This window comes from Syngnathus scovelli, chromosome 3 (assembly GCF_024217435.2).
Source record: "Syngnathus scovelli strain Florida chromosome 3, RoL_Ssco_1.2, whole genome shotgun sequence".
Taxonomy (NCBI): domain Eukaryota; kingdom Metazoa; phylum Chordata; class Actinopteri; order Syngnathiformes; family Syngnathidae; genus Syngnathus; species Syngnathus scovelli.
In genome coordinates this window covers 13659087-13682296 of record NC_090849.1, presented here as the reverse complement: position 1 = coordinate 13682296, position 23210 = coordinate 13659087, and the positions used below count along the sequence as shown (strand labels likewise).

The 23210-nt window shown below is 40.1% G+C and overlaps 1 protein-coding gene across 2 annotated transcripts; it reads right to left on the bottom strand.

The window, feature by feature from the left end:
- Window positions 1–8127: 8127 nt before the first annotated feature.
- npy8br (neuropeptide Y receptor Y8b) lies at window positions 8128–13818 on the bottom strand. Of its 2 annotated transcripts, none has more exons than XM_049763858.1 (2): window positions 13101–13818; window positions 8128–10473 (listed from the first exon to the last, which is right to left on the bottom strand). In XM_049763858.1, exon 2 carries the CDS (start codon window positions 10344–10346, stop codon window positions 9249–9251), a length of 1098 nt encoding a protein of 365 aa, XP_049619815.1. In that variant the 5' UTR covers window positions 10347–10473; window positions 13101–13818; the 3' UTR covers window positions 8128–9248. The 2 variants fall into 2 exon arrangements, with proteins under 2 accessions (XP_049619815.1, XP_049619816.1); XM_049763859.1 differs by having other exon boundaries at window positions 8128–10470.
- Between the last annotated feature and the right edge of the window lie 9392 nt (window positions 13819–23210).

The window sequence follows — 23210 nt, the reverse complement described above, 5'->3', positions numbered from 1 at the left end:
GTATTGGCTGCATATGAATGAACACGCTTTTTAGAATAAAATAATTTTGATTGTTTCATGTGCATTATACAATGCAAGTCGATTAGAATTTTTATTTGTTTACAATCATAAAGATGACATTAAAAAAATATAATGAAATACTGGCTTTCACGCTAAGGTGAAGATTTTTACCTCAATCCACATTTTAACTTCCATCCATATTCCGAACCCCTTATGATATTCTAATTTTGGAGATGTGTCTTTTAAGAGCATATTAATTTTTTGCTTGCCCTGAAGGTCAGGATTGCTTAATCCCACTTTGCGACCCCCTGCAGTGAAATGAATGGGCTTTGGCAGGAAAGAAAACCAAATATATATACCTTGCAGGGTTTGCTAAGGACAGCAGACAACTGAAAGAAGCTTTCCTCTTACAACAAAAGGTAAAATTGACTTTTCAAAATCTATGATGTTTATAAGTTATGGGCGGATTTCCATTTAATTATATTGTATCGACAACTATGTCTTGTGCAGAGTAAAACCATGAAGTCCTTGGTGCTGTGGCTGTTGATTTTGGCAACGTCAATGCAAGTAATCTATAGTCAGCACTGGTCATATGGATTGAACCCTGGAGGAAAAAGAGAGCTGCTCCTTTTAGACAAGCAAACCAATGTACCGGTAAGCACTCCCACGACACTCCGTTTGTTCATTCATTCATATTCATTTAATCTGTCCTTTATCAAATCAACGTGTGTTTTCCCCTCTAAAGGTGATTGATGGCTTTCGGCAAGTGGAAAAGCCTTGCGGAGTTGTGGCATGTGGACATTTGTCACTTTTTGCCAAAATATGCAGGATGAAAGAATTTCATGTAAGTTCTGCATTTGGTGCATTTTCAAATGATGAAGAGACGAATGATAATGACATCTTGGATTTATGTAGCGCATTTCAGGAACCCAATGATGCTTTACGTTAACCCGCGGGATAATTAAAATGGGTGTATGTGTGTATGTATAGTGAGAGAAAGAGAGGGAAAAAATGTGTCAGTGTCTGTATTCGTCTTACAAAATGTATGCTTTAGATTAAAATCATTTCTATTCTCTATTATTATTATTTTTTAAACTCACAGCAAGCCCCCTTTCTCTTTTAGGCAAATGCTGCTGGTAAGGAATCTGGATGAAGAACCTTTTAAAACAAATGAATGTGGTTGAACAATAAATGTTCATATTTGCATGTGCACAGTACTTAGTGATTTGTGTGTCTGTGTGTCCAGTGTGAAAAAATTCTTTATTTTTTTAATCATTAAATTGTATAAGATGGGTTGGTCGGGCTGGGGCACCAGGACTTGACTGCTATGATGCACAAATAAACCCATCATGCCTACCTTTCAGATATCGATCCTTCTTTCTCATTTATCTTCCTTTATTTTTCCTCTGTGCCTCACATCCATTCATCTTGTCTGATTTCCTTTCTTAATCTCCCCATCGCTTCATTCTCCTTGTTGTTTATCTCCATTCTAATCCCATCTACCTTCCTTACCATTCTACTTCGCTTTGCCAGTCTTGCACTTGTTTGTCGGTCCCTCTTCTCTTCAATCTTGCTTATTTTCCCCATTATGCCATTTTTTTACCATTCTATTTGACGTTAATTTGTTCTTTTTAAAAATATTTTTACCATTCATTGATGGCAGATCTAGGGTTTTCTCTCATCAATCTTTCCCCATCTCAACCCACCCACTCCCGACTGCGCTATCCTCTCAAGATGAATGAGCAAGTTAAAGCAGGAGCTGAGGCCTTTATTCCACTCTTTGTCATTTCAGTTCCTCATCTTGCACTCTTTTATCATGCATTAATCCAAACATCCTTTGTTATATTCCCCCTGCTGTCCTGGACATCCTTTATGAATGTGAAATGTTGAGCCTAACCTCATTCTTTTGGATCACTTCCCTTCCCTTTCTTATACACTTGTAGACAAGACTGTTCTTGGTTAAAAAAGTCTTTCAGGTTGTATTTCAACACAAATAAATCGTATCTTTGTCTTATTTATTAAAACAAGATATTTAAAAATACTGTTCACTACATGATACCCAACAAATTAGCCGTAATTTCGTATTGCACCACTAAATGGCGCTAGAAAACTTCTTGGAAGTTCCATCCATTTATTCTGGGTCCTGCACTTAAAATACATTCAAGTCAGATAAATGCATTCACTTCTCTATCAGTGACAGTGACGACTTAAAGCAGCACCAGGAAACTTTTCGACTTTCATAAAATATTTTGTTTTGAATGGTACCTTGATCAATGCCTGACAGGGTCTGTATCGTTTGTACTGGCACTAAATGACTGAGGAAGGAACACTTCCACACAAAAAACTACAAATGTGCTGACTGCTGTATGAGAAATGAATTGATAAATCTGATAATCAACATAAAAAAAAGTTGGTAAATGACTGTGCGGTGTTTTCCTGCAACAATATATGCAAAGGAAAAAAAAGTCAAATCTCACCATTTACTGGCATCAATTTGGAATGAGGATGAGAAGAAAGCATTTGTCAGTAAAGAGATGAAGATATTGTGGCTTTCACAAATCAGAAAAGGTGTTTTTACTCCATACATCCATGTTTGTTACGAACACTTCAATGGAAGTAAATTTTAATGCTTAGCACTGTTACAAAACACACTGTACTACGTGTGCACGTGTGTATATGTTGGAAATCAGTCAATTGTGGCCATGTTGTTGAATTAAATGTACATTACATAGCCTGCATGTCAGAAATGTTTTTGATTTCCAGCAGCGGGTTGCTACCATGTTCACTGTTACCTGGCCTTGAGGCTGTAAATCATTGCTGTTTTAGCTAAAGCTAGGCTGTCAACTATTCCAGGTCAGTAAGTGGAATAGGCAAGATTGAGAATAGTGAATGAGGTTGTTTAAATCCTCTTTCATCCCACAACCCTTGCATCTTGACTGATCTGCATCTTTTTCTCGCCAGCCAGAGCAGCCAGTCGGCTCCATCTGTGAACAGCACGTTTGAAAAAGCTCTGAGTTTGCCCAACGGTCCGGAGTGTAGCAGAGCGCATTCAGTACATTTCCAATTGTACCCCGAGGCACTGTGCCTGACTACATGTTTTAGAGGGATCAAATGACAGCCATTTTGACATTGTGCTGTTTATTTTCAGATGAAGTATGCAGTTTCTTTGCACTCTCAAAAATGTTAAGCCCTTCATCTTAGCACATCTAAAGACATCAGAAATTTCATAACAGTTCATGATAATAATAAATTACATTCTATTAGATTAAACAAAGAAAAACAAACATGAGTTGAGGTCTACTTTTTCCATCACAAGCCTAGTTTACACTCCTGATCTGAACATCTCAAATGGCAGACAAACAAATACTGAATACGTGATAGACAACTATTCATATCCTGCTGTCCATCTGCGCTCTTATCTGCAATGGAAAGTGTTTTTCCCCCCCAAGTAGTTTAAGTAATGTGCTGTTAAGAAGCAAACAAAGAATACTAGACAGAAAATCACTGGGGGTTTTTGCATGGAGGGTTGCCCAGATACAGCTCGGTCTTTTCTGTTTTTTGTTTTGTTTTAAATCTTATTGTACACGCAGCGTTGAAAGCACTTGCCCAAACAAACCATCACAGATGTGTACATCTTATTTGTAAATCCTCCCCTAAAGCACCGAGCATCGAATTTCAAGGTTTTTACATGTTCTTGCAAGTCAATATTCCTACTCCCGTTCTGATGATGTTAGATATAGTTTATCAGTTTGATAATGAACAATTCTAGTTAGTGAGAGAATAGGAGGGTTGTAATATTTTTATTATTGCCAGTACGTACATTTCCTGTTATTAAATTTTATAAAATCATAACCGTCTATGTGTATTCTCTTTCTTTTTAAGTGTATTTAGCATTATTAATGTCAATTAAATATAAACATATAGGTACAGGATGTGGCTCTCTTTCTGTTTCAGCTCCTTGAAGTAACACACAAAAAAAAAAAACTCACAACATATTGCTGATTAACTTTAACTTTGTCATAGGGGCTGCCTGATCTTTGTAATCCAAATCAATTTTATTTCCTGGAGCTAGTGTTTTCATGCACTGCAGTGTCTGTGAAAGCAGGTCCTGGGACGTGGGGAGGGCGGGGTTAAGATTAGGGGCTGGGGGTGTCTCAGTTGTTTACTTGGGAAAATGTACAGGTGTACACAGCTGTCACTGCGCAAAATTGCAAAAGAGTAAACTGAATTATCTGCAACTGATATGATGTCACAGCGGTATGTGCAAAAAGCCCCTCCAAGCTTGTTCATGCAATTGCGGCTAATTTCACTGAACATAGACCTGATAAAACATCCACTCTGCTTTTTAATGAAAGCCGTTTTTGCACATACATTAAATGTTAAATATGCACAGCATAACATTAAACATTCACACAAGATGCACTTTGTGAAAAACCTCAATCAGAGATTTGAAATTTATGAAACTAGAGCAAACCGAGCTGGCAAACTTGGGTGATTAAAGAATATCTAGGACGAGGACTCTTGTATGATTTGTAACAACACTCTAATCAAGAAAATACCTGTTGGAGAGAGGCACCGCACTGGATTTCTAATTTGTGTCACCAAGATCAGTCAAGAGAAGGTGAAGCACTGAAGAAGAAGACTGTCAGATATGCACCACACACAAACAAAACCGCTTCTCAATATTCAAAACACTGAATACCTGACTGTCAAAATCACATTTCCCATCATTAAAGAATTGCATAACATACATAAATGTACTCAAAACATCTTAAATGGTTGAAGCCTGCCAAATGTATTGCAGTGAAAAGAATCCAAGCACTTACTTCTTTTGATCATTCTGGCTGAGTCTGCTAGAAATTGTTTCAGCTGTTTTTTTTCTCTTTTATTCCCTAAGAAATGAAATTATAACCTTATCATTGGAAGAGAAATTTTAAACAGACCAGGCAAGTGACTTAGCCATTCGAGATCCTTCTGTTGCTTTGCCTCCCCAAACACAAACACAAATAAAGCCAACTTCCCTGTTACTGAAAAAACAAGAATAAAGGCAGCAAGATCCACAAACAAGCAGAAAGTAACAGCGGCTGCAGTAAAAGCCTGGCAGAAAGGAAATTCAGAAAATCCTTTTCTTTAATTCAATCATTTTAAAGCTGAAAGGCATGTATTTATTAAATTAGATTAATTTTCTATGTGTAAATACAAAATTCTGGTCCATACCGGACTTTGACTAACTTTAGCGTGGATATCAATTAGTTTCATATAAAAACTCCCCAGTTGTCTTGTTAATTTCAATAAAAGTACACTTTTACTAATTGTTATTTTCACATTAAGGCTGTCAATAAAAACAGCCCTTGGCTCCAACTTTCCCTTATCAACAACCCAGGGGCTCACTAAGACATGTGAATACTGAAGCACGACTTTGTCTGGAACCAGTAACTTGCTTAAGTCTTTGCTGGTTGCTTAGCAACTGGTAGTCATGGCGTAGTCTGGCAAATGGCAAGTTGTCGCTTTTAGTCAGTCGGTTGAAAACAAATATGATATCACGTAATAGATTTACAAGTGATCTGAAGAGGCGCCCTCAGCGAGATTATGTTTGTCCCCTTTTTCGTCTTCATGTTAAGATAAGAAAATGAGCTTTTGGCTCCACTCAGGCTTGCACCAACAGGCATGTGGCAACTGGTCAATAATAGAGAGTGCTAGCGTGCCGCTCCAGTGCTCACCAAAAAGGTGTCGGGAAAAAAAAAAAATTCAAATCTTTAAGAATATTTGTACTGTACATCTATTTTTAGATGAGCAGAATGTGTAGTTAATGATGAGAAAAGATTTCTGATTTGTTTCCAGTCTGGGGTGCAAATATCTTTACCCATAGAGCTCAGTTGGAAATCTTGTAACCTTTAAACCACCTTGCCTAATGGAAAATGTCATTGGGTCAACATGAGAAAATAACAAAAGACAGCAACGGTTGATATCAATTTGACTCCACTATTTCTCACCTGCCAACACGCCATAGCAAATATTATTGACGTAAACTCCTAGTGTGGAACTGTTGAGTATCTTTGTATTGAGTCAGTTGGTCTGCTGCTTTATTTTCTTTGTAAAGTTTGGTCAGGATCAACCAATGCTTAAAAATGGGAAAGTTAAATGGATATTTGTATTATGACTACTTAAATTGATTTTTTTTTAAATATCAACAATTAATATTTTATTAACATTCTAAATTGTCTGTAGATGTGAGTGTGATTGGGTAGTTGTCTAAGTGCCAGGCAATTGACTGGCAACCATTCTGGCTCAAACAATGAGACGGGCATGTTTGGTATTTGTTCATAATACAACAGAAGAATGTGGATTAGGTTAAACATATTTCCCAGTGTAACTTCGACACAGATAATTCTATTCCATGTGTTGCTCAACTGTTAGTATATGTGAAACCTATTCCAGAAGCCTGACCCAGCTTGACCCTTGATGACCTTGGGGAAGGGACAACTAATATGAGCCAACACAAAGAGCAGCTTCAAATTATTATTATAAGGTTTTGATTTAATATTTATGATTGTGTAGTTGAAATAGGGGGAACAAAAGAATGAAAATTGACTTCCCTTATTTGGGTGAAATCTCATTGTTTTAACAGCAAATTGAGATTGCAGTCTTGCTAGCTTTTATTCCTTCCAAGAGAATATTCCAAAATTAAAACACAAGGAGCCAACATACAAACCTTTTCTGGAATAACCCCCCAAAATTGGGAGTGTAAAATGAGTGAACTCAATAGTTCTCCAGTGTTTCATTGCACCTTAATGACCCAGAAATCCCTCATCCCCTCTCAACAACATAAGACGGCATTGTAAAAACTTTTTCTGGATTGCCTCTGCCTTCGGGCCCCTCATCTTGCCTGTGGGGGCAGAAGAGGTCAGTGCGGCATCGGCTAGAGTGGAGGAAGCAAGCAGTCAATTATGTTGACAAGGCCTTCAGAGAGCTAATTTAAGAGGTTGCCCTGGGAAAACTTTTGACGAGTTCAGAGAAGCACTTTTAACAGAGGTCAGAAACAACCTACATATACGTGATATAGTCACTGAAAATGCATGGAGCTGGAAGGCATCCCATTGATACTCCTCATGTGGTTGTTTTACAGTCTGGAACTAGACATTCAAAATTTGAAGAATAGTCAATGGCCATGATTTTATACAATTGAAAGGAAAATTGCTATATTGTGGCATATATGTCTTTCTTTAAAATGATTTGATAAATTTCAAACGTACTAGTGGTATTGTACTTGGTATTGGTATCGCTGACTACTCAAGAATTGAGTACTCTCACTGCTCTCGATTTCAGTGTAATTGATGTTTGTCCAAAACTACAATAATAACCATATTGATTGTACCTCTGATAGTGAAAACTACCCAGTTATCTTTGTAGAAATATTTTTAGTACAGTCCTTGTAATAGCTTAGATTGTGCAGGTGTATCTAATGAATATGTGCTGGAATGGGTTCCACCAGCATGAATATTTAGCAATCCCCACTGTGCTCTGAGTTGAGTGTTGTTGTTTTTTCCTCCCCACACTGTTTAACATTGCAGACACCAAGAGTTTGATTTATTCTGCATCTAAAATGTGCTGTGGTCTGAGAATGTGCAAAGAGACAGTCAAATGATTTTAAAGAAATATATATATAAATATATATATATATATATATATATATATATATATATATATATATATATATATATATGGTACAATGAATGGCGGCTCGGTGGCGCACTGGGTAGCACGTCCGCCTCACAGTTAGGAGGGTGCGGGTTCGATTCCACCTCCGGCCCTCCCTGTGTGGAGTTTGCATGTTCTCCCCGGGCCCGCGTGGGTTTTCTCCGGGCACTCCGGTTTCCTCCCACATTCCAAAAACATGCTTGGTAGGCCGATTGAAGACTCCAAATTGTCCCTAGGTGTGAGTGCGATTGGTTGTCTGTCTCTGTGTGCCCTGCGATTGGCTGGCAACCAGTTCAGGGTGTCCCCCGCCTACTGCCCGATGACGGCTGGGATAGGCTCCAGCACGCCCGCGACCCCCGTGGGGACTAAGCGGTTCAGAAAATGGATGGATGGATGGATGGTACAATGAATATAATACATCACTCCAGATAGCAGTAAATGTTTTAATTCAATCCACATACCAAAGTGAGTAACATGTTTTCCGCTATGCTACACAATGCGTTTTATTGCCGACCACACAATGAACTAGTGTAATAAACAGTGTCACATATTTTACAGGGCATACATTCATATAGTAGGGTTATATACAGTTCAGGAATCAAACTTTGGCCTGAGTTGCCCATTTGATTTTTCATTTGATTTTATTTTTTCACAACACTTAATATATTGTTGCAGGGCATGACGCATCAGATAACCTACCCCCACTTGTATTTAATTCAGTATTAAATTAATAAATGAAACATTTAATTAATGCCATTTTAATTAAGCAATGACATTTTAATTAAACATGTCATGGTGTATTTATTTATTTAATTTTGGCACTTTCGGTCCTCCGTACACTTGCACACAGTATATTGACGCAAACGTCCTCGTGGACAACATGGAATGTCTCATCTTATTACACTGTTTGTGGGTTTAGGTCAAAAGTAACATGTAAAGATAATGCACATAAATCTCCAGAGCCACAGCAAAATGTCCCTCCCTCCGACCGTGCAATGGCCTACTCAGCCAATAATCATTAACACATCGTAGGCCACACTCTATTTTATAGTCATCACTGCTGTCAGCATTTGCCATACACCCACCCTGTTCTCGTCGCTTCATTTGAGGCTTCCAATGCACAGAATCACAGTTTGCAAAGCAAGCCGCAAATATTTAAATACATTGACTTCAGCATGAAAAGTTGCCATCTTGTCTAGCCTTTTTTGGTAGATGGATATAATAAATATTTTATGGTCCCACAGCACTGTACAGGGTGCAAATGCACAAAGTTCTTATGTAAAGTGTGTTTTGTAGTCAACCTTTATTACTTCAAGCCTTTCCAACCGTTGCCCTGTCATTTTGTCACTTCCATTTAGTCAGGAACCGGAACAATTAGAGGGCAGCAGTCATGCCGGGGACGTGACATTACTTCCCTCTGGTCAGTTACTGTCAGGTTCTCTGTAAATGTCAACCGTGCGTTTTTGTTGAACAAACCAAAAAGGATCAAATAAAGTAGCTGAGGAGGGAAACGGGCCGCTTGCTTTCTTTTTTCACCCCAAATCTTGCCTTTAAGTATTGATGCTGTTGGAGCCATTGCTCAGGACCGACCCCTTGGTGACCTCTGTGCTTACAGTGGAGAGCGGCACACTCTCATAGCGCTCTGCGACGCCCCAGCAGCGACAGTGCAGCAAGGTGGACTTCAGCTGCTTCTGGAAGTTATTGTTGAGGAACCCGTATATGACCGGGTTGATACAGGTGGAGGCCATGGCGACGAGGTGGCAGAAGGAGAAGATGATGTCATGGCCACAGGACGGAATGGCTTCGTGGTTCCAGTCAAAGACGGTGTTGAAGATGTTGAGAGGGAGCCAGGAGAGGGCGAAGGCCACCACTATGGCGGTTAACAAGATGTTGATCCTGGTGGCACCTTTGTTGTTCTTCTGCGTGGTGTTTCTGCCACGATCCACCATGTCCTTCCTCCTCCTCAGCCGCAGATAGATGTGCAGGTAGCACAGCATGATGAGGGAAAGCGGCAGGAAGTACTGGAAGACGAGCAGAGAGGTGGTGTAGGCCTGGCGGGCTTGAACCGAAGGCCAGCGCTCCATACAAACAAGTTGGTCATTAACTGGGAATGGGACGCTGAGGTTCTGGAAGGGCAATGTAAGGACGCTGTAATTGACGAAAGGCACGGAGATTAAACAGGCCGTGATCCAGGTGAGAGCCACCGCTAAGTAGGACTGCCTTGCCATCGGCTTCCATCCAGTGGGGTGGACGATGAGCTGGTAGCGCTCCATGGCGATGAGGACGAGGGAAAAGACGGACACCGTGACCGATATACACTGGACAAAAGGTGTGAGCTTGCACAGAGTCTCTCCGAGGATCCAGCGGTCCATCAGCGTGTAGATGATGGTGACCGGCAGGCACACGATGCACATCAGGATGTCGGAGAAGGACAGATTTGCAATGAGGATGTTGGTGACATTGCGCATCTCCTTGTGCCTGGCGATGACAAGCACCAGGCACGAGTTCCCGACGAGTCCCACTGCCAGAACGGCGCTGTACGCTATGATGAGGAAGGTGGTGCCGCTCAACGAGAGCGAGCAGTCCTCTGTGAAATCCCACGGAATTTCTTTCCACAAGGCTTGGTTGTGGTTGCTGTTGAGCTCCATTGTTTTGGCTTCACTGGAAATGCGCAGGGGCTGTTGAATCAAGTGTTTTACAATTATTTTAGGAGTAATGGTGGCAGTCTCGAGAGCCTTTCATTATTTTCCTCCGTGCAGTGGTCTTCATTTTCTGCTAGGAAATAAGAAAAGTCCTCATCATTAAATGGGAATCGTCTCTTGAACTATTAAAATATCGTCATGCTGAGAATGCTAGTTATAGAATAGTATGTTTTCATTTGCATCCAAGCGGAATGTCACTCATTCAGCAGATTTGTCTTCATCACTGTCCTGCCCGGCAGGAGATCATCATCTAGTGAGCCGTGCGGATCAAGACTTTATAGCGTCTCTAAAATAGCATGTGATTTCCACTATAATGATGGAGGTAATGACTGCTCCGAGACAATCATCCTGTCTCACTGCCTCAATCTTCTTGAGTGGGAGAATGTGCTCAATTTCTATCTTTGGAAGAACAGGCCTTCGAAATGGGCATTGATACCATGAACGTCTGTCATTTTCCTCATAGCTCACCAGCCGATTGTTTTAATAGTTTGCCATTTGCGAAAGGGAGATAGGCCAGGACTGCAAAGTCACGACTACGTCTTTGTTCATCACAGCTCTTTCGCCGTGAATGGGGGAGGTAAATAAAGCTATCCCTAATCATGTTAATTAGGGCTCTGCAAATAAGAACAGAGCCTTCTTTAATGCCATTAACGGGCATGTTTGCCAAAATGGCTGCTTGGAAAACGGTCCATTACACAAACAAAAGGAGCGCACACAAGAAGGGGTGTGCGTGCAGTGTCTGTGTTTGTGTGTCCACATACATATTTATTTCAATGCTGATTAAGTCGCTTTTGTACACAGCTCACAAAGTGTGGCTTGCAACGGCTATGCTAACTTAATGAAAACTAACAGATAGCAGATTTATTACTTTCTGTTTAAAGAGCCCTTAACACTGATAGCTGTTGACAGGTGGGACATAAATTGCTGGAGGGTATCTCTGTTATTACAGTGCTAGTTTCATCTGTGGTGATTGCAAGAAAAGCTCGGGCAACGGTGCGGACGCCGAGCCGTACACAAAGCTGCTTCAACTTATTCAACATTCAAACAGGTCGAAGAGGTCAGCTTGACCAGCGTTAAGGGCTCTTTGAGATATTACATTTGCTATCTCAGGTACTTTTTATTATCAAGTCTTTATAGTCATTATCAAGTTCATTATACTTGTTTCAAACCACACTTTTTTGGTCCAAAAATGAGCTGTGAACAACAGACTTAATCAAGATTGAAATAAATATGTATACGGACACACACGATAATATGAGACGAGAGTGAGAATACTGATTATTGGTCGTGTTTATTTTATTTTTCCTGAACAAAATGACTCATCCACTTGTCAATCACTAAACAACACATTCCTCCCTGCTTGTATTTCACATAATCAAGGTTCATTATTGATTGCAGATTCAAGAATGTTCTCCTATTCGCTCAAACATGGCGAATAAAAAACTCTTGAATCTCTTGAAGATCCGCGACCTTGGGGCGGCTGCAAATTAATATCATTTTAAAAAGTGCCCTCCTGGTGCGCCAATACAATACAGGTAAACAAAATAAACCTTAGCTTTGAGCAAATTAAAATATTTCAATATCACATACGTCATACTTGGACTATTAAAGGGGCTAAACGGGGCTTGACTGATGGGGGGGGCTGAGAAAATAATTTAGAAATATATTTGCGAAATGCTGGAGGGGCTTAAGTGGGGCTACACAAATGTTATTTACTTTATTTTTAAATAAAAAAACATTACTCTCAAAACATTCTTTTGTACTTATTTGTATATAGAAATATATGAATATATTAGAATGCAGATTATGCAGATATTTAAAGGCTATTGGCTTTTAGATATTGAGTAAAGGCTGAATATATTGAAAATGAATGTTTTTCCCTAGAGATGTATAATAAAATCAAGAAATAAAATTATACAGATTAAATACTTTATTTAGGCACTGTATGATCACGAGTCTGTATGATCTCGGCGATCTGTAAAGAACATGCCAAAAGTATAATGTATTTTTTTTGTTTGTTTGTTTTAAGCGGGGGGGAGGACTTCTCTAAATTTTGATAAAGGACATCCGTCATTCGAAGCAGTCATAGCACCTCCACACACAGCAACAACAACAGGCACCAGTCTGGACTTGCTCATGCACAAATGGGAGACAGCAGTGGCGGAAGAGAAGCATGACAGGATGAAAAGTGTGAAAGCGGCAATCTGCGTGCGCGCGAGCGATATGGTGCAAGTCCTGCCCACCATCCATGCTGTGGCGTGTCTGCAGCTGAGCCTCGAGTTTTTGGGGCGCGCATGCGTCCGTGCGTGCGTGCGAGCGGTAAGGAGTTATCTAACTCCATATATCTCGGCCAGGTGGAGGAGACTTCTCTGGCTGCACCCCACAAGTGCGTCCACGCCTCTCCCGTACGTGGGACACCCAGCACAATGTAGCATGAAGCGCTGCACTTTGCACGAAGCATCACACAAAGTGCGAGACTAAAAGCGGACTCTGCAATCCACTTGAAATAGTCTCAAGTCAATATTTCAGTTGGAATATTAAAAACGGCGGCAGGGGTCAAATTTCGCACATTGGAAACCAACAAGGGTGCTTGTCATTGCTTGCTCGTTAAAAATAAAAAACGCCCTATTTTTCAATAAAGATATTAAATATTGATTGCATAAATAGTCAGTTTCTTAGAATTGAGCTCTAGTTTCTTACCGAAATGCAGCTTCTTGTGTTGACTTGGAGTTGCTTTGCTCGTCACCAGGTGAGCCACAATGACAGAGAGTTTGTGGTGGTGTCGGAGAAAAAGGTAGGAGGAGGCGTCCTGCTGTTCACGATTGATGGCAGCACAGATATTCCTTAAAGCGACCTCACTCACATCCTCGCGCAAAGACGACGATGTGATTGGGAACATGTTACATAATCAATTCCTCCGTGGCACGCACGCTCTCGCGCACTCACGCGCCCCCTCACACACATACGCGCACATGCACAAGGGGCCAGTGGGGACATTGAATGATTAGAAATGTGCACACGGTCTGCTTCACCAATCTGGAGAAATGTCAGACCTTCACTTATTCTGCAGTGACATAGCATTGGTGAAAAAAAAGCAACAACTATGAAATGCATATGTATGGTCACGTTTACCCTAACTTTTAAAGTTGGTTTGTTTCATTTCAGACTGGGGTATGAAAACGAGCACCAATTGTCCGAATTAGTAGCGGGTTCTTTGTTCGGACGTGACACTCCAGTTGGTGACATGCAATTTAGTTCTTTGCATTTTAATTTTATGTGACCTTTAATCTTCAGATCACAAATACAATGTTAAAGTTGACATACGTGCATTTTAATCAGTTTAAGAAATTTGCCACAACGAAGACAATATATATTCATGATTTTCCTTGTTTTCACAACACAATAATAGCAATAAACACTAATACCGTCATTTCTGACACTAATAGGAATCTGCTTCACGCTCCTTGGCCAAGAAGAGTGTAATTTTGTTTTCTTGTTGTAGTTTTGTAAAAGCGCACAGGTTCAAATGGGCGTTTGCGCCGTAGTGGGACGGAACACATCCGGCTTGATTCTTAGCCAATGCAATTGGCTCCTCTCATTCCCTTTAAATTGAGCACAAGCGATGCACATAGTCTACATTGCGGAAGCATAACAGATCACAGGAGTTTGTCAGGAAATGAGAGGAGCCAGGGCGACCAAATGCAGCTTGAAGGGATTTGTTGAAGGGAAAGGGAGTTGGAAGGGAGGTAGGTGGGAAACCGAAGACACAGACTGGATAGAGACTCACGGCCAGCAAACGGACAGACCGACCGACAGAAGTCCACTTGGACAAGGATAAAATTCTGACCGTGAGCCACCAGACAGACCGGGGGAAAAACCAGATGACAGGAACACTGGGCGTGGACAGGGACGGAACACAACAGCAGACACCAACAAGGAGGAACACACAGGCAGGGTTTAAATACATGAGACAACGAGAGGGAGCAGGTGACAGACATTACGGTGATGAAGGGGTGTGGCTGAGGCCGAGCGTGTTCTGGCACGGGCATGACGGAATTAAGGGCCCTTTTCGTTCATCATCTACACCCTCCATTTTGCACATATACTCCCACGTTTACTTTATTTCTGCTTGATTTTGTTGCTTGGCAGGAACAGAAATTCAGAAATATGCAAACTGGAGAATTTACTGCAATCACAACATTGTGATGATAATGAATCAAGAATATGTAGATAAATGTTGATTGATTGTTTGATTGATTGCTTGATTGGTCAATTGGTTGCTTCATTGATGGATGGATGGATGGATGGATGGATGGATGGATGGATGGATGGATGGATGGATGGATGGATGGATGGATGGATGGATGGATGGATGGATGGATGGATGGATGGATGGATGGATGGATGGATGGATTTAAAAACTGTCCATTCAGTCTTTTTCCTGAAGCGCTTGTTCTCATTTAAGTTGCAGGGGAGGTGGAGCCTATCCCTGGGGTACACCAATGAGTCGTCACAGGTGACATGTAGGCAAACCACAATTCTCATTCACATTCGCACGTATGGGTAATTCCAAGACGTCACTTACTTTTGGTTTCTTTCAAGGAACCACCTTTATAACCAAGAAGCAACTCGGGGACCACTACTTTGGCAGAATATTAGGAGGATAGGTCTATACAGGATATTTTTTTGCATCTGTATGTCTATTTTGGGAATCTCTGCTGCATTTGACATATTTTGGATGGGTAAATGATTCACAAAATTAGCTGGAAAATAAATCAAATCTGAGTGATAAATCATTTTTATTTTTAAAAATGTTACAATCCATTTCCAATGTCGCAGACCATCTGCAATACCACCACGGACCACCAGAGAGTCGCGGACCACCGTTTGACAACACCTGCTTTAAAATACAAATTTGAACCTCAGAACTGTGATGCAGAAGTTTTATCTACAAGGCCACTGTGTTTCTTTACTTAATAACTGTTCTATAATGGAGAAATCATAATACGTATCTAGTCAGCCACTATCTCACCATCCCTAATGCACTAGTCATCACTACTAAAATATATTTTTTTCGTAAATGTTTTGCCTTGCATATTAGATTAAGAACTGCTGTGTGTTCATTCTGAGAGGGCCTTCACATTTTTGCTTGTCATTTATCAGTGCAAAATGTCTTGTAATTGGCCTCTGGCAGGTTATACAGAAAAAACGAGATCGTCCATGCGCAGGCTGTTCTATTGTGTTCTTAGTCCAAACATCATTTCGATTACAATGGGTGTCTAGCTTCCACTGATGGTAACACCTAATTTTATTTTCGACTTCCTTTTTTCAATGTCTCTTTTTGAGCAACAGATTGTTAACTGCCTCTTCACACTGTCCCCGCACATGGCTATCTCAAATGGAGGCTGTTGGCGAGCACAGTCTAAGCTGTTTGTTGGCAAGAGAGAACAGTGAAACAACCGCCAGCATCTCCGTAGGTGTCCACTGGGTGACATGGGTGACAGGCCACTCAAGAACCAATGTTAGACTTTAGGAAGAAAAGCTTGGGAATCACATCCCTCTAATGAGCATCTTTCTACAACCTTCAGTTCTCTTCCCCTCTCTTTTTTTTTTTCTGCTCCCATCTTGATTGAAGAAGCAATCCTTTCCCCATAGGAGCCTCATGTCTCGGGTGACATGAAATGGTTCGCCAACAAAGTTGTGTGACAGGTTGATGAGCTGAAAGTTGTCCCAGCTCAAAAAGGGAAGACAGATAAGCTTTTGTAGTCTAGGGAGGAGGAATGTGTCTCATGGTTAGTAAAACAAACATTCAGGGAGCTCATGGAGAACAAGGATAGATAACATGGACAAATATTTACAATATAATAGGTCAAAGATTATTAACATTTATTTGATAGCACACTCCCTTATTCTGTTTAGACATCCCTCCCTGTCTACTCTTACATAAAACATCATATTGGTTTAAATGAAACAAATGGCCTTATTTGGATTCCAAGGGAGACATATATAAAAAAAAAAGCCAAGATTTACACAAAGGTGCCATTTTTTTAAAGGTTGAATGTGTCACAGACCATATAATCCAAGGTAACATTACTTGAGTATGACTTGCTAGCTCCAGCGCGTCACATCATTTTGGGTGAGGCATAACACATTTTGTTACGATGTTAATTTGTCTTTTTGTTAAACCAATAAATTAGTCACTGCAGTCTTTGTATGGCTTGTCTCTTAAATAAAATTTTAACTGCGTTTTAACAGAGCAGTATACATTTAAAGCTCCATCTATGAGTGAGGTTGCAGATGGCAAAGGTGTTATCACATTATTGCATGAGTCATAACTGTAAAATGTCAGCATGGCTATACAGCAGTGCTTTCCAACCAGGGTGCTGAGGCACATTTGTATGCTGTGATCATCAAACATGATATGGGAAATTATCCCGTCTCACTTAATTTGTCCGAAAATTATTATTCATTACTTGGAAATATCTTTGTTCAACTACCTTTGCCAACGACGTATCAGGACAGGCAGAACAACAACAAACTTGTCCATTAAATGGCAGAAGGTAGAATAAAGCTATACGTGTATTCGTCTACTGCCATTAATTACATCCAACAGAAAAGGTCAGGATTCCCTGTGAGTGATATCATCTTTTTTATTCCAATTAAACAAGCTCAGACTTCACACTGAGTGAGTCCATTTGTGAGTAAGTGGAGATGAGATCATTTTTTCACCTATCACCTATTGATATATATATTTTTTCTTTTTGGCAGTATGCCAGGAGAATTTACCAACATAAAATGGGTGCCTCAGCTCATTGATAGTCAGGAAACACCGCTGCACGGAGCGATTCTATTTCTACAACACAAGGCGAGCATCATGCACATGACCCAGTTATTTGTTTTGAACTTGCATCACACGACGTTGCGATGATATGAAGAAAAAAAGTTTGTTTACATCCTCAAAAGTCTTAAAAATCTGTTTTTACCCAAAGGAAAAGTGTTAGAAAAAACCTCAGTATTAAAAACTGATGAGGATTTTAGAAAGAGTTTGACATTTTGATACATTTGCATTTTTGATTTGTTTTAGCTCTTGACTAAAATCACAGTAAATATCAGACAAGATTTTGGTCAGTGTGTACATTCACTTATTAGACATTCAATTATATATTTATCTCATTATTTTTCTTCAGTATCAAGTTATTTAAACATTTAGTAACACTCCTTGCTCATTCAGCTCATTTTAAACACAAAAATGATGAATCAACAGTGTCCAGAAAAGCGCTACATAAATCGAATGCATTACTCAAATTCAAGGAGCAGCGCTCCGTCTGGTGCACCACCTACAGTTTTACACTCCTGCAAAGTACATCTTCGCCACCATCATTAACAGAATTGTTAAATTCAACACCTCTCTGATATAAAATTGAACATTATTACCCGTGTAAAGGCGGACAACTCGATACAGCTCTTATATTGGATTTGCTCAAACAATCAGAAAACAGCATAGGTACAGTATTAAAATGTGTCATTATGAGCGTTTAAGTGGGGCATAATCCATTCTTTCCATTGAGTCAAATAAGGAAGAGGAGAGGAAAATAACATTGATTATGTCGCTCAATATTTCTCTGAGTACCACTCAAGTGACGGTGTTTTGTGTGCACACGGCACCCGATTGAGTGGAGCACAATCTTATCCTCCGCCTTATTGCAGCCCTTTTCATGAGGAAGGTTGAAGTGATCCTTGACACCATCACTGCAGTCGTTTAAGTCCCCGGAGGCTTTATATAACCTCGGCCAAGAACAAATGCCAAAATGCTACAGGTAATCGACGATGACAAACAACCCAGATCAGTCGCAGAGGTCACGTCTGACACACAGCTCACCCTATTGGTACTCTACTTCGACGTGAACCCAGTGGTAAATAAAAAAAATAAAAAAAGGCAAAACATATCGATTTTGCCCTTGAAAGTTTACTTTCAAAGGTTTCTTTTTACACTTGGATACTAAGTTAAAGTAGGTCTAAAACTAGAAGGCGCTGTATAAAATGATATACACTCTGTGTGTGCGTGTGTGTGCGCGTGTTTGTGTGCCTGCGTGTGTGCAAATGTGTGAGAGAGAAAAAGCTTCACCCTGGGATGAATACATTTGGGCTCCACTGTAGCTGATTTTGCAAGATGATGTTAAACAGACTTTTCATTTGATTAAAGTCCACAAAATTGATCACAATAGTTCTAGACGAAAAATCTTTTTCCAGTTGTGATCGATTCAATGCCTTCAGAACGAAATGACTTGGAAGAATGATAATATTCAGACGATTATTCGTAATTGGAAATAACAACAAATAAAGCATTAATATTCAGGACTTCTATAACAGCGATATTTAAAAGCGAGCACAACTAAAGGCAGCATTTTCATAGCACTTGTTTTGAATTTGGAACAGATGAACCGATTTCCTGTCCACTGATTGTCGGAACCCTGTCTCAAATAAATACTAACGCATTTTGCCAAGAAGCCATCCGACTAATTTATTTCCTTGGCGTATTGACAATTTTTCACATGAATCAAATAATTTGATGGTCGTTCAGCCAATATTATCAGAGAACAGAGTACAATATTGTGAACAATCAATATGCTAATGAACGCTTGTTTCTTTTTTGTTTTCTTTTTTTTCTAAACAAATCCAATTTCTGTGTGTAGCATCTCATTAATGGACCACATGCAATAGTGTTGAATCTCTGAGTCAAGCACAATACTAACACTTAATTTCTCCATTCTGTTCTTCCTTAATGTTTCCAAACCACTATCCACTTGGAAATACACTTTTTCATATGGCCCATTAGGTCTAGTAAGAAATAAAAACGAACAGAAAAAAAATGAGAACGCAACTTTGGTGCATGGTGCTGAGCATATGTATTGTTATGCCATTAACAGAAGATGGAGACGAGATGTGGCTTGTTAAAACAGCTGAATGAACAGATTGAAGGGGAGATTCATTACGGTGTCCATTGAACCTGATCACCCAATTTAATTTATATAAATAGTCTGCATATGAATCCTGCCGCAAACATATTCTAAACGGCTCCTTACATCTGCGTAATGGACCTACAGATGTTTTTTTGTGGTTGTTTATTTTGTGGCTGTCACTCCTTTAATAAATAGTGTATCTGCCTATCTGTTATTCTCTCTCTCTCTCTCTCTCTCTCTCTGTCCATCTGTCCATCCGTCCATCTATCTATCTATCTATCTATCTATCTATCTATCTATCTATCTATCTATCTATCTATCTATCTATCTATCTATCTATCTATCTATCTATCTATCTATCTATCTATCTATCTATCTATCTATCTATCTATCTATCTATCTATCTATCTATCTATCTATCTATCTATCTTCAGTGGCACATATGACCAAATTCGTCTTCATCTTAATGTTTCAGAAGACAGTTGTAACCAAGGTTACTGTATGTGTCAGAGTTTGAAAAATGAAGCCTCTCGGGAAATGCAGCACGTTCTGCTGCATGTTAATTAGTAATTTCATGTTAAACCAGACGGGGATATAAAGTTGCTTCTGTTACCTGGGATATTCTGTGATGATGCGGGGACAAGTTGGCCGTGACATAGGCCCACCTTCCCCCTTTTGAGAACAGCTGTACACCGTCCGCACAAGCGATCTGCCGCTGCAGTGTCTGCGTGACGTCTTGTGTAATAGTTCTTACTGGTCCACACGTGTGGGCCCCATGTGATGTCAATTTGCCAATCCGCCACTTTGTTTTCCGTGTCTCGTAAGAAGCCATCGTGTCACCCAAGATAAAATATACATCATGGATTCCATGCACATATGTTGCAGACTTTCATTTTAAATGCCCAGTGTACTGGCCCGCCAACCATAATAGCCATCATGTCAAAATACTGGATTTTGCAGGAAAGCAAATTTCTTATTGTTTCTGAGCGGTCTAAGGACTCATGAACATGGCTGGTGGAATGATTGTAATTTTCTATATTTATTTCTATTATTGTTCATGATGAACATATGGTTATGATGATGAAAACAGTTATTTGTGGGTGCCTGGGTGTTAAAAAGCTGGCCATCCTCTGTCTTTCAGGTAGTGTGAGCCAGAAAGTGCGACTGAGGAGGAGAATAGAATAATTTTTGACTTTGAAAAAAACTGCCACATCCTTCACCTACGCCAAACTTGATCCCAAGGGCCGTTTTTGAACCTTCATTACACTTTCACACATTGTCCCTTTAATTGATTTTCCATCTAAATGTGTCAGTCCTAAAATGACTGATGGTCCACCCAAGGTGACCTTGCCTCTCATCTCAATTCAGAAGAGGAAAGGCTCTTTCATTTTTCATTTTTTAGCCATATATATTTCTCAGGTGAAATTTTAAACAAAATGATTAGCTGGGAACCAAGTCAGGGTGTCCCTCACCTTCTGCCCAGAGACTGCTCCAGTAGATATCAATCTGAAATCCAAATCCTGTAGAAGTACTACACATGAGCCCCATTATTTGTCAGTGAAGTGCGGGATTAAATGTCACCCCGCAGCAAGCAGACAACAGACAGCATCAAACAGCAGAGCAAGTTGCCATAGGTCATTGGCATGGAGGAAAATGGATTGCTGGGGTCTTAAATACAGAACAGCAAGAGCAAAATTGCACCTGCCAGGAATTCACCGTAGCAACTTTACAACCTCCCATTCACCCTACAAATCATGGGGAGAGGAGTACGAAAGGCCAACACGATATATTCCCTCTGTTCCCGTTTAGAAAAAGGCAACGTTTTAGAAATGCAGTCTGCTCACGGTGTCAAAAATAGGTAAGCATCTGAAGACTACAAATGTATAGGTTTTTAGTAAAAGTCAGCAATTTAGAGTCAATGTTTATATGTTGGGATCAAAATCTTTTGGGCCACATAAAAAAAAAATGACAGGAAGTAGATGTGGAAAGCACTTGGGATAAAAATGAATGGCAGCATTGGAGTTTTGTTGTCCCCAAATAATTAGTGGTGAAGTTGTTTTCCTTTGCTCTTCAACATGAACTTGTAGTTATACAACTGATGTGTTGGTATACAGCACAACAAACACATCCAATGCAGACAACATAACGGACACTCGTTTAAACCTTTGAGAAGCATTTATGAATTACTAGTTGTTGGAATGAACCTAGTAGTATTGGAGATTACATCAAATAATTGTTTAGTCTTATTTAATCATGTAGACACAAGTAACTACTTCCAAAGCTTTTTAATTTGCATTATGAGTTTATATTTTTAGTTTTTGGAAAGAATGATTTAAATGTGCTACCCAGTGCGGCTCGGTGTGGCACTGGGTAGCACGTCCGCCTCGCAGTTAGGAGGGTGCGGGTTTGATTCCACCTCCGGCCCTCCCTGTGTGGAGTTTGCATGTTCTCCCCGGGCCCACGTGGGTTTTCTCCGGGCACTCCGGTTTCCTCCCGCATCCCAAAAACATGCTTGGTAGGCCGATTGAGCACTCCAAATTGTCCCATAGGTGCGAGTGCGGATGGTTGTTTGTCTCTGTGTGCCCTGCGATTGGCTGGCAACCGGTCCAGGGTGTCCCCCGCCTACTGCCCGTTGACGGCTGGAATAGGCTCCAGCACGCCCGCGACCCCCGTGGCGACTAAGCGGTTCAGAAAATGGATAGATGGATGATTTAAAACACCTATTTTAACAATAAGCAGCATTAGGCAGAGACTAATTTATTTGATCTGTGTCAAGATCCATTCGTAATCTCATCAAATTCCTTTTGACACGAGACTCAGCAACTTCTCATATGGAATTGACTAATTCCATAAAAATAAAATCATGGTTGACATACAACCTCATTGGCTGAGGGAATAAGCTGCGTACTCCGTACACACACTCTGGACAAGTAACATTTTACTCAGTTCACAGTAAACATCATTACATATATATCAGATTATAATCATATCAGATTTTTATGTCAAATGTCTTCACTATCTCTGTTTTTGACAAGCCATTGCCATTCTAAGTCTGTAGAACAGATGGACTGATGATTAACCGTGTGTGTCTGCAGTCTTCTGTGTCTTGTTTGTTCGACTCCCATATTATGCCCTGGCACAGATTTCTCCTGATTAGAGAAGATGGAATTTTCTCCTCTTAATGATGGCCGAGCCCAACCTTTATTGGCCTCCACAAAGGTCAAGTGAAACCAGATCTATCGGCATGATCTGAGGGTTATACTCCCACACGGGTATCATCAGCATATACTTTGTGCACTTGTGTAAGAAGCAGTATGTCCTTCCATCTGATTTCTATATTGATGGGATTAGGGTGAATTTCAAAGTACAAACTGGACTGGTCACCATGTAATTGCATTGTACTGTAAATGGGCAGAGCATCAATTGAATCTACCACATTATGTAAACCTCTACACTACATGTACTGTTTTGGAATGATTTTATGGACGTCACTTAGGCTAGACATAGACTATGTGGATTAAACCTGTTCAAGACGGATTGAGTTGACCAACATATTTTTGATCAATTTTCTATTTTACTGTACAGGGAATAATGAGAAAAGGTCCAAAAGATAGTCAGGATTGTCGTGTTGTGGAGGAGCTCAGGACCAGGCCTCTCACCCAGCAGGCCTGCAGTTAGGGGTGGAATGATGTGTTTGACCTCTGTTACATCATCTTGTCTTTGTTGCTTTGAAGACTTGTGTCCTCTCTCAGTTTTTGGCAGTCAGTCATGGAATAAAGACATGTTCAAAATAAAGACTTGTGCTACAGTGTCACAAATTTGGTCATTTTGTACAGATGAAACAGATGGA